General features: G+C 32.0%; 1 protein-coding gene across 3 annotated transcripts; it reads right to left on the reverse strand.

The window, feature by feature from the left end:
• Window positions 1-13,412, reverse strand: LOC127739459 (kinesin-like protein KIF15). 3 transcript variants are annotated; one of them, XM_052251254.1, is made up of 4 exons: window positions 13,363-13,412; window positions 6,623-6,879; window positions 3,282-3,325; window positions 1-1,097 (listed from the first exon to the last, which is right to left on the reverse strand). In XM_052251254.1, exons 2-4 carry the CDS (start codon window positions 6,729-6,731, stop codon window positions 186-188), a joined length of 1,065 nt encoding a protein of 354 aa, XP_052107214.1. In that variant the 5' UTR covers window positions 6,732-6,879; window positions 13,363-13,412; the 3' UTR covers window positions 1-185. The 3 variants fall into 3 exon arrangements, with proteins under 3 accessions (XP_052107214.1, XP_052107215.1, XP_052107213.1); XM_052251255.1 differs by lacking the exon at window positions 13,363-13,412 and adding an exon at window positions 13,165-13,309; XM_052251253.1 differs by lacking the exon at window positions 13,363-13,412 and adding an exon at window positions 13,049-13,176.

Consider the following 13,412-nt stretch of genomic DNA (forward strand, 5'->3'; position numbering starts at 1 on the left):
TGCTATATCTTTGTTTATTGAAACAAACAGGCAGGTACGAAAATAGTTTTATGAAAGACATATTATACTGCTTTGTTATACAGTGATGATAAGTAATTATGTATATATGTATGTATTGAGAGAGATAACTTATTACTAAAGCTCTCTCTATTACCAGTGACAGACGATAAAATTTAAAATTCTCTCTACTTTTTTTCGCCACCTCTCCAGTAAGCGCTTTTTGAAGTGTCTTGTTTGCCTGCAGCCATGAATGGCTTTTGATGTACTTGTTTAGCAGGAGAATTTGATGTCTGACGTCTAGAGCGATTATTTGGTTCAGATGGTTGTAAAGCTAGAACATTATGTTGATTGTCCTGTTGGTTCATCCTATTCTCTAGTTTCTCTAGTTGTTCTTTCATCATGACTAGCGTGGCTTGTTGTAGATTAATCTGTTGCTGTTGTGTATCTATTATCTTTTCAGTGTGTTCTTTATTTGATGCAAGTCTTGCTATATTATCTGATTGGCCAGACATTATTTTTTCAAGTTTAACTTGACCGTCAGCTAATCTAGCGTGGTCATTGGCTAACTGGTCAATTACTGCTAGTCTATCGTTAATTAAAGATTCTTGTTCACAGATTTTTTTACTTTGTGCTTCTATTGTATCCTTCAAATATTTGATTTCTTCGTTCCGTTTTTCTAGTTCCTCCTGTAGTTCACGTTTGTCAGTGTTCATTTTACGCATCTCTTCGTTTTCAATTTGAAGCTTTTGAATCCTTTCATGGTATTTATTGTTCGTTTCTTTTAATTTAACCATCGCTTTTTGTAATTCTCTATATCTCTTAGTCATTTCCACTAAGTCTTCATCTCGTAGACGTAGTTTTTCTTGAAGGCTAACCTTTTCGTGCCTTTCTTTAATCAGAGCCTCTCTAGCATTGTCGAGAGAGGCCATTACTTCCTGTAGTTGTATTTCTAACTCTTCCTGTCTGGTGATTATGGCACTGAACTCCCGGTGAGATGCTTTAGCGTCCTTTGATAGTGTGTTGATTGCCATCCTGACACCTTGAATGGATAATGGATCTGTTTTTGATGCTTGACTACTATGAACTGTACTGCGGTCCTAGAACAAAAATAAAAATGTCTTGATTTGAACAGCCATATACTCGTGTGATGTATAGGTTAATTTGAAATTTTGATTCATGAAATTCAATAAAGAAACAATTTGTAGATTTAACCATATTCTTCCCAAACATAAATTGAGGCATACTCGATGTGTTCTCATTTCACTTTTATATCAATGGCAAAAGTGAAATAGAGGATCCAACGACCATGAATTACTCTGGTTGAAAATAAATTAACAACATGTATAGTAACAAGTGGGTTATTTGGTGAATGAGATGTTAAAAGTAGAACAATAATGGGTACTTAAATGGTAATGGTCACATTGGAACAAAAAACTACAAATTTTCAATTTCAAGATTATAAGATGAAAATGCCATTTCAGACAAGATAACACTGGTAGATATGTAATACCACTGTCGCAACGTTTGTTCAAAAGATAGATGATAAATCTGTATCCTTTGTAATTGATCTTCTTAATATCATCAATCATGTAAAATTTCAAACAATTTGGACTTGCGGCTTTAGAGGAAATGGCCGTCACATTTCTCATCTCATCGGAATCACATGAAAATCCATTGTAGAGTTCTTTCCGTACATAATCCTTGATAACTTTGCTTAAATTTTACTTATTAGTTTCAGCTGGGACTAATAGATAATCAATGTATTAGTCCCAGGTTTCAGAGAAGTTGAAAATGCGACTTTCGATAGAGCTTAAATGGAAAATATGTGCTACTAATGCCGCCATGTTTAACATTCGACCAACATTAAACGAAGACGATTTTTAGATTGTCCCAAAATCATCAATCCTGTAAAGTTAAAAAAAAAAACAATTCGCCTTGTAGTTTTAAAGAGGACGAATTTTTAAAATTTGACAATTGGAATTCAAATATTGCCTCTGATAGCCATGTTTTTCGCATGATCAGGACCAAACGGGGACTGTCAAAATATTCCTATAACTTTATTTCACATAAAATAGTGGGTTTTAGAGAAGATGAAAATGTGATTTAAAACAGAGCTTGAATAGAAAGTTTGTGCCATCGATGCCACATTGTTTGCTATCTGGTCTACATTATAAGAGGATTTTTTGTAGAAAGTGTCCCAATAGTTTATTCTGTAAGGTGTCAGTATATTTCGCCTTGTAGTTTCAGAGAAGAAGACTTTGAAAATTGGTCAATCAGAATCAAAGATTATATACCTTGCGGCAATGTTTTCCGTCAGATCTGAACCAAACAATGATTGTTTGTAGAGGACCTTCCATACGTAATTCCTACCAAGTTTATTTCACACTGTCTTATCGGTTTCAAAGTAGACGATGAAAATGGGATTTTTCATAAAGTTTCAATGGGAATTATGTGTCCCCAATGCCATCATAATTGCCATCCGATTAACAACAAATGAGGAAATTTTCTAGAGGGTCTCCCAATCATCAAACTTGTAAAATGTAAAAACATTTCGCCTTCTTCATAAAAGATTTTTTTTTAATTGGCCATTCAGAATCAACGATTGCCTCTGACGATAATGTTTTTTGTCTGACCAGAACCAAATGAGTATAAATTGTACAGGTCCAAGATATTTTAATTCTTATAAAACTAATGTCCCAACGCACTCATTTAAGGTTTTGGCTATTCTTCTAAAGCTTAGTCCTGACTATGCAGGAAGCATATTTTACAGGAAAATAAACAATCAACAATTAATCAGTTGATCTTTTGAAATCCTATTTGGTGACTTTAATAGAAATCTACATATTTTATACTATGGCTTTCTATACTTTTTAATACAAACATTTTGTACTTAGAAAAGTCAGTATGATTGACTTTGATTATGTAAATCTAAATAAAAAGAGATGCTGGTGTGCATCCATGAAACAGCAACTCAACACTATCTGAAAGTTAAAGAACTTCAATATTTTACTTTACTTTAGTTAAAATCCCAATAGTAATCGCTAAGAGTCTATGCTAGTTGTATTTATATTTAACAGAGAAAACCAAATATTTACCATTAACACAACATTGTGTATTCTACCTGAAATACAATTGTTACTCAATTCAAAGTCAATTATATTTGTTAGAAAATCATTGAACGAAAAAAGAGAGTTAATCAACAATGCATTTTTAATTATCATTCATCGTTGAAGACTTCCCAGAGGGTTTATATGTTCATACATGTTTTGAAAGATACTAACTTTTGAAGATAGCATATATCGCTTTGGTTGAACTAACTGTAAATCTGAAATATAGATTAGAAAAGTTAATATAATAATGATTCTAAAGGAATAGCAAATCATCTTTAGAACAAACTTTTCCGTTTTCAAACATTAAATGGATGAAATAGATAGCAAATGGAAATTCATAACGTCTAATAATGCTGTAACTTTTTGCAATGAAAAATAAGAAAACTATTAGAGATAAGTTTTCGCTTAGATTTGAGAGTGTAAAGTTGAATGATGATGTCTATGTTCGTATGCATCTTTTGACTTATTTTTAACTTATGGATCTCGTTACTGACCTCAAAAGGCAGAAGAGATACAAACATATATAATTTGTTTATTTTGCTCTTCCCAGTCTGCAGAATGCACATACTGATGTGTCCTGAATCTACCCTTTCTTCTATAATCATGCATTTTCATAAAACTTGTGGGGGTTTCACATGTGACAGAATTATGAGGATTGTTGCAGGATTAACAAATAAATACTGTTCACTCATTAAAAAACAGTGCCCGATGGCTTTGCAGGGTCAAACTTTTGTCGTTTAAAAATGCTCACAATTTGACGAAATCTATCAAAATTTTAGTTGTTAGTTATCTTTTATCATTATAGATAATTTCGAGTTGAAAGATATGACATAATACTTTGAGAATCCCTAAGTTTACACACATGAATCTTTGGTATTTAAAATTTTATCCAAGATTTAAGATATATTGAAAATAGCCCGGTTTGAAATAAGTTTAGGAGAAATGTCTCTACTTCTCTCACAAAATAGTTAGTTAGTTCGGCTAAGATATAGTTTGCATGCAATTAGTGAAGCGAATTTCAGTAATACTCCATATAACTCTTTGAGGACAGTAGTTAATAATAATCACAAACTATATTATACAAATTTGTTCATGCACATTTGTATACATAATGGGTACAGTGTAAAAAGAAACACCTGATGTTATTATGCAGTGGAGTTTTCAATGACCCTTTGTTTGATTGAGTTTAACATCATTATTTAAATATTTGTACACATTCATAATAATCATGTAATTGGTGAAGGAAGCAGAATTTTCGGGGATAGGCCCAAATCTGCTTGACAGCCCTAGGTCTCTTAAAACGATTGGAGCGAGTTTCCAGCCCATACCGTAGTGATGCTATTAAAAAGATCCACTGACTTTACCATTTTCAATGTATCTTATGTAAATAAAAACAGTAAATTAGAGGTGTCGTGTTTTTTTAAACTTTTTAACCAGTAGCTATTAAAAAGGGACTAGACCTTTAGATAAATATATAGATATTGGCTGCGGTAGTTGCAATCTTCAAAATTTGCTCAGGATTTACATAAAAGTATACTAATTAACTCACGGCAAAACCGAAGCACGGACCGCAGGACGGATGATCAACATGTAAGTTCACCAGCAATGGTACAAACCTAGTGGCAGTAAATGTACCGTTTTGTTTGCTGCCTTCGATATACCTTTCTCGATTTATCTTGTTCAGCCAATCGTTAGCAAGACATAGATGTAATGATAATCATTCAACGCTTTTGCAAAGTTTTCATTTTTTTCTCACGAGTTATGTATACTAGATTATGTTCTATCCAATGAATAATGAAGATATGCATACTCTTAGGACGCCTCATTCTAATGTGTGTTAAAGTGGTATGTGTTGTATTATCATATACTTATATGAACTATATTACTTAATTCAATTATCAAATATCTTTATGTAGATTAATGTTTATACTTGTTTATGATCCCCTTATTATCGAATATTATAATGTTAAACGTATGAATCTCTACATTATTATAGATGAAATTATGAAAGGAAAATTGACAATGAGGATCATACTATAAAGTCTAGGATCTAAGTCTACGGCTTATGTGTCCACAATATCTTGTAACCATGGTCAAAGTAAGTTTCTCAAATGTTTTTGATTAGACCATTGGTTTCCTAATTTTTCTTTGACCAAATTGCTCAAATTTCATGCAAGTCTTTATTTTTATTTTATAAATCACATGATGAACGGATATCCAAACAACTTTAGGTCCTTTTACTAATCTGACGGGCATATTTTAAATTTCAGTGCTTGACCTCTATCCATATTTAACTCTTGATCTTGCCCTTTTTCTGAGGTTGTTGTAACCGCCTTTGGACATAGCATGTCGTAGACTTAGAACCTCTACTTAGGTTGATAACATATTAGCATAATGTAATAACATTTGATTTATAATAATCCTACCTTTATCAGCTGTAAAAGTAAAACATCATATTAATAGTTTTAAAATAAAACCTTTAATGGTGGAATAATGATGCCAAATTACATGTAAAATACTGTACTATAGGAATTGGTCATACGACTAAAGGTTTATTAATCAGATTAGGATTCTCAGCACTTTAATGGAAGAATCGGGTATTTGGGAAAAAAATATATACAACGTAATATTTGATCTAACCAGGCTATAGAAGGTATGCCAAATATGAACAATGGTTATCATTACAATCTTACTGTTTTTTTTCTATATTTTGTTAAATCTTCTTGTTCTTTCCTTATATTAGTTTACTTAGTTCACGAGACAATTGTTATTTCAACAAGATTTAATTACATGAATTAGGGAAGTTTGACATGTTGTAAAACCCAGACCAACCTACTGCTCTCGTATATGAATTTCCTAAACAGGTCAGGAATGTGACAGTTAATCGTACCATTAGTTCAAATATAATCGTTTTAGTGGGTTTTTTTCGATATTGGTCAGTATTTATTGACATTGATCTTTTAAAGGAATATTCCAACTTGAAGTAGCTATTTACATGATTTTGTGGAATATGCCTTGATATAAAAATAAGGAGATGTGGTATGATTGCCAATGAGACAACTATCCAACAAAGTTAAAAATAAAGTGGATGTAAGCAATTATAGGTAACCGTACGACCTTCAACAATGAGAAAATGCCATACCGTATAGTCGGCTATAAAAGGCCCCGACATAAAAAATAGGAAAACAATTCAATTGATAAAACTAACGGCCTAATTTATAACAAAACAATTTACGAAAAATAGACATGACAGACATGAACCAACGACAACCACTGAACTACAGGCTCCTGACTTGGGACAGGCTTGAGGTTATTTACAAGATTTTGTGAAATATGCCTTGAGGTTATTTACATGATTTTGTGGAATATGCCTTGAGGTAATTTACAAGATTTTGTGGAATATGCCTTGAATTTAGATACAAATATCATTCCTTGTTACATTGTACTTATACTTTAAACAGCGATACTATCAAATGCAAAACTTTGAAATATAAAGATGTACATGTACTTACATTTATCGGATTCTTCGTCGTCTGCCTTTAACGATTCCACAATATGTCCGTACCCACAATCTCTTAAAACTTCACATATAGTTGTATAAGAATTAGGACCCGAAACCATCACAGTTCCAAGGCATAGTTCTATTTTTTCTCGGTAATTGTACAATTGTAAAATAACGTCTTTCTCGTCTGGAGATAAAGCTCCTCTATCTTCTAATGTGTCAGCAATGATTTGCAAATTTATTTCTTCATTTAAAGTTAGTAGGTATCTGTAATTTAAATTTTAATTGTTTTTAAATTCTTGACAAAATGCCTCCGCAAAATCTGTCAATCTACGATTCAATTGTTTTTGTAGATTTATTTAGTTTAATTGCTATATTTAAGATTGAAATATACTTGATAAGTTTGTACACTAAAACTGTATACTTATTTGTTCATCAAGTTAAATAACCATATCTTAATATTGGGTAGTTCCATTCTTCAAATATAAAGAGGAAAAGTAACTGTCACCAACGAAAATATTGAATAAGTTGATCGTTTCTTCAATTTGTATCACATTTTGAAGTTATGGAAGAATGAAGAAAAATCCTTCTCTATCAAATTTAGAAGGATTGCGATAAAAGATAATTTTTTCTTTCTTAGTGAGACCAACCTCCTTACTCCAAATGAGTTGACATTCCTCCCCTCTTCGATATACGAACATAGATAATGGCATGTGGAAAAGATGAACTGTTTGAGGATAGTATTTGAGTGTTTGGTTCGGCTTAAGGGCAAAATATAGAAACTCTTAATATTCAAACTTTATTTGATGTCTCCTTTAGATCAACGTGTTCTGATTACCTCTGGTCAGCTTCATATTTACTTTTGGTGTGAAATTAAACACAATCATTCTAACGTATTTTCCTCCTGCTGAAACTAATTTTACCACGTAGTTCTGAAGCTGTAACCTTAATTCATGACATAATTATTAGATATGAGATTCCGTAACAACTCTGTTACATATAAAATAGAAAATCTGAATGCAAAGGATAACAAATCACAAACGAGACGAAACAGAACTCTTAAACAGAAGCGTAGTACTTCGAAAATATTGCTAGATGATCATTGCAATCTTGTATTGATTCCTTGGAAAGTCAATAAAAAGAGCATCTTCAGAAAATCATGGTGTCATACTTTAGGAGATTTTAACATATAAACTGCGTAGACAAAATACATTCATTGGGCATCAGAAAGAGAAAAAATAAATCTGCAACATATTCATACTACAGATGCAGACCATATTCATACAACAGATATAGACCATATTTATACAACAGATATAGACCATATGTATACAACAGTTGTAGACCATATTTATACAACAGATATAGACCATATTTATACAACAGATATAGACCATATGTATACAACAGATATAGACCATATGTATACAACAGATGTAGACCATATGTATACAACAGATATAGACCATATTTATACAACAGATATAGACCATATGTATACAACAGATATAGACCATATGTATACAATAGATATAGACCATAGGTATACAACAGATATAGACCATATGTATACAACAGATATAGACCATATTTATACAACAGATGTAGACCATATGTATACAACAGATGTAGACCATATTTATACAACAGATATAGACCATATGTATACAACAGATGTAGACCATATGTATACAACAGATGTAGACCATATGTATACAACAGATGTAGACCATATGTATACAACAGATATAGACCATATGTATACAACAGATATAGACCATATGTATACAACAGATATAGACCATATGTATACAACTGATATAGACCATATGTATACAACAGATATAGACCATATGTATACAACTGATATAGACCATATGTATACAACTGATATAGACTATATGTATACAACAGATATAGACCATATGTATACAACAGATATAGACCATATTTATACAACAGATATAGACCATATGTATACAACAGATATAGACCATATGTATACAACAGATATAGACCATATGTATACAACAGATATAGACCATATGTATACAACAGATATAGACCATATGTATACAACTGATATAGACCATATGTATACAACTGATATAGACCATATGTATACAACTGATATAGACCATATGTATACAACAGATATAGACCATATGTATACAACAGATATAGACCATATGTATACAACAGATAAAGACCATATGTATACAACAGATATAGACCATATGTATACAACTGATGTAGACCATATGTATACAACAGATATAGACCATATGTTTACAACAGATATAGACCATATGTATACAACAGATATAGACCATATTTATACAACAGTTGTAGACCATATTTATACAATAGTTGTAGACCATATTCATACAACAGTTGTAGACCATATTCATACTACAGATGCAGACCATATTTATACTACAGATGTAGATTAATTTATGGAAGTTATTGTACTTAATTGTGCTGTTAATGATCACTATCTGACCTGTATAAATAACAAGCTTTGGAAGCTAAAACAAGGACTTTGGCCGACAAACTTTAATAGTACTCAATACCAAAGAGAATATATATTTATAAAATCGGAGATATGTTATACTCATAGAATATGGCGTTACAAAGTTTCATTCTTAGAGGAACAAGCGAAGATTTTTTTAAAAATGCTATATCAAATTGTACAGATGTTAAAACGTATTGGTATGTTTAGCTAATTCTAGAAATATTTTAATGTATTTAGAATTTAAAAAAATGCTATTGAAAGTTTTATTGACCAAGCGAAATTAATCCAATGAACAAGATTGTGTAGTGTCTCATCAACGTACTGACGCAAAGAGGAGGTTTGACCAGGATGCCATGCTAATAAATAAAGATTTACCTTATTAGACATCTTCACCATAAGCCGAAACCAAACCGAGACTGACACCGAAACCAAGTATAGTTGAGCGAGTTGAAATTATCATACATGTGTAAATATTAGTGTTATTAAGTTTTAATGAACTCAACCCGTATATTTATTTATATTTTTTCAAAACCCGACAATATCACACCGATTATTACATGTGTTATATTAAAATTTTGTATTTGGCAATTCACAATTTTACTATAACAACGTTTGTTATTACCAAAGACAAAATTATGATAAAACACATGAAAGATCAATTCACATGATTCTATTAGAAATAATGAAGATTTTTTTTTTAATTTATTGAATACACTAATTAAGTGATATACAATTCATGATATATCAGTATAAATTTAGTTATGATGCGCATTAATTGTGAAGAATGTTTCGCCGAAGGGACAGTGCTGCACGTAGTTATACACATTGTGTAATATCGCTTATGATTTTAAACATTGTGTAATATCGCTTATGATTTATACACATTGTGTAATATCGCTTATGATTTATACACATTGTGTAATATCGCTTATGATTTTAAACATTTCCGTTCGTCAAATGAGGTTTCTACTTTAATTATTCTTTTTTTTAAGTCTTTTCGTTGATAAGTTTGCGTTGATCGTGATAATGGCATGCAAAAACCTAACCTTCTTGAAGTCTGGGGTAAAACAATGGGGTTTTCAGCTAGATAAATTGTGTTAACAAGCAAGTAACAATATTGAGGGAATGGTAATGTTTCCTCTAGAGATATGGTCTGCATCAATCTGTGTAAGTCATAATTGTAACCTTGGAAACCATATTTCAGATATGTTATTTCTATCTAGGTAACTTCTATTACATGAATAAATGCAATGTATGTTTTGATGTCCTGTATAAAACAATGCCTGGTTTCAATATTTTCTATTGGGGTACAATCAATAGATCTAAATAAACTCTTCATAGATACCAGGATTGAAATTTCTACACCAGACGCGCGTTTTGTCTACAAAAGACTCATCAGTGACGCGCGAGTAAAATAGTTAAAAAGGCCAAATAAATTACGAAGTTAATGAGCATTGAGGCTATAAAATTCCGAAAGGTTTTACCAAATATAGCTAAAGTAATCTATTCCTAGGGTTTCTTCAAAAGCATGTCAATCTTCTTTTATATTTCGTCATTCTAAGCAGAGGGCAATGTAATAATCGATTTTAAAAAGCTGACGAATAATTGACCAAATTTGGTGGATAGCTTTACATTCAGGAATATGACAGTTGTTTTCCATTCATTCCGTTGGTTGATATAGTCAAGCCTTTGATTTTGTCAGGTTTAATGGACTTCTCCCTTTTTGAATTTACCTTGGAGTTCTGTATGTTTGTTAATACTCTTTTATACCCTCAAGTTTTTTTAACATCAAACATCGAAGATAGTTGTTGAAACGGAGAGTAACATCTTAACAGGCTTCAAAAGATCACTTTGCCAACTTCTAAGACCTGCTGCCTTATTTATTAGTCGTGTCTTCTTAAGCGCTTTCGTGAGGATGCATTATATTTCATTACAACTATCATTTACTTCGGTGGTATTTCCGAACAAGTGAAATTTGTGTGCTGGGTCTTTAGATTTGATAATTTCTTTTTGGCCTCTTTCAATGATATAGCCTTTCACATGTTTTACCTCTCAAATCCAGGTACATATAAGCATTGGTTTTGACTTTTTGTTTAATCTGATCGTTCCTGATGAAGGCAAAAAAGCGGTTAGCACGCAACAAATTTACGAAGTGCTATTAGTTTTCCTTGTAACGGTTAAGTAATTTGATGTTAATTCAGGTTATATTAGATACGTAAACGAAAATCGGATATCTAAGATCTGGCTTCCTTTGTGACTAAAATGGCGTGCTGACTTACTAATCAATGGACGCCATAGGTCTAGACGAGGCATGAACGTTTCCTCGTGTTTGTCCCTTGCTTGTTAGATCTAACACCACATATCTACTTGAACACCAAATCGTTACACCATATACCTTGAGACGGCTAAACTACCAAAATTAAATATTCCGCGATCAACCCAAGCTAAAAAATGTCAACATAAGATCCGAGCAAGAAGAGTGTATGTAGGATATCCCAAGGTTAAAAGGGTAACTATATGCATCACAGTCCCTTCGACGAAACATGCTTAATGATAAATGTATATACTATATAAATTCATATCGACATCTTAAATTTGATTTAACTTGTACCAGTGTATTCAATAGCGTTTGAATTAATCTTCACTTTTAAATAGATCATGGGAATTGGTGCGTCAAGTTATATAATACGTTCAGATTTATAACAATATAAATGAATATGCTGATTGAGTTTACACTGACATTTACTCGGGAGAATATCAACCCACTCAAATATCCCGGGATTCGGTTTCGGTATCGGTTTCGGTATTGGTTTTGGTTTCAGCTTATGGCGAAGATGTGTTCACCTATGGATAATACGTATCATTTATTTATTGCATTCTTTCATTGTTTGATTATAGTTGCTCTCTACTGTAGATATTTGTAAAGTGGAAATGGTAAGCTTCATAAATTACTGAAGAAATAGTCAAGCGCAATAGTTGAAGCTGACATAATGACATCATCTCCCTTTTTAAAAAGACTGTTTAATTGTTGAAATTTCATTTAGCATTATCTGGCTAAAGTTGTATGATACGATTCCTGACTATTTAAATGAAAAAAATCATTGTACTGGTAATCAAAATTATAATTTACGTTCCCACAATTAAACTCTGAAAGGGGAGGGGTATGGTTAGGATCTAAAAAATATTCTGATTCCCAACTTCAAAGGAAAAAAAATGTTTTGATCAGTGAGGAGGACTAGCAAGTTTCTGATTGAGAGTTTTGCAATTAAATATAATGATAAGTTCTGAAAAACAATTCGCGACAAAAAAGTAAATAATTTGATGCTTGCGTGGTACGCAAAATGATTTCAAAATGAACCCCCCCCTCCCTTCAAAATTAAATGGTCGTTCCCTTACGAAAAATCTGCTACATATACCAAAACCGAAAACCTTCTTTTCGAAGGAACATTTTTACAGTTTGTTCTTATTGTACGCTGTTTCAATACTTTCCAGGGTAAGGGGGATTGAGCGCCCACAAACATGTTTAACCTCGCCACATTCTGACATTCATATGTGCTCCCAAGTCAGGAGCCTTTTCGTCTGCCAAATTTGTTTTTCGTAATTTTTAAGCATAAATCTTGCCTTTGGTTTTCCATTATGAATTTTACAAAGTTTGTCATTCTTGGGCCTTTTATCGGTTACTACACAGTATATGTTTTGCCTAATGATGAAGACGTTACGGTCACCTATAGTTGGTTATAAACGAAAACATATTTATAAATGTGATATTTCCATTTTTTCGGGATGTTCCATACACACATTAACAAATTTATCATGAATTTTTATGTGACTGCAAAAATTTAAAACTATCAGATAAAATATAACTCAATCTCGATCGGCTTGAATGGTTATTAAAGTAATGATTTGTATTATCTTCCATACCTTAAAAAACTCCATTTCCCAGTTAAAATGGTTTCCTCAACTTCCGCATCAAATCTGACTCTGCGGACATCATTATCCATGTCACACACCTAATCTATTAACATGACTGGACTTACCGACATTTAAAAACCCCTTTTGTTTCTTAACAAGTGTCGTCTTTTATTAAAAGGTCAAATTTAAATTTCATCAACATTTCAAGTTATTTAATTCATTGAACACTAATTTGCTTAATCGGTATATATCGCAGTCCCATCGCACAAGTGCACTTTTTTAAAATTAAGTATTAAAGTTCAACAGAAATTTTAAAACCCTACCTGTTTATTTGAGATCTTTGAGGCCTTTAGTAGTGCTTGTTATGGACTGA

This window comes from Mytilus californianus, unplaced genomic scaffold (genome assembly GCF_021869535.1).
Source record: "Mytilus californianus isolate M0D057914Y unplaced genomic scaffold, xbMytCali1.0.p SCAF_4, whole genome shotgun sequence".
Taxonomy (NCBI): Eukaryota; Metazoa; Mollusca; class Bivalvia; order Mytilida; family Mytilidae; genus Mytilus; species Mytilus californianus.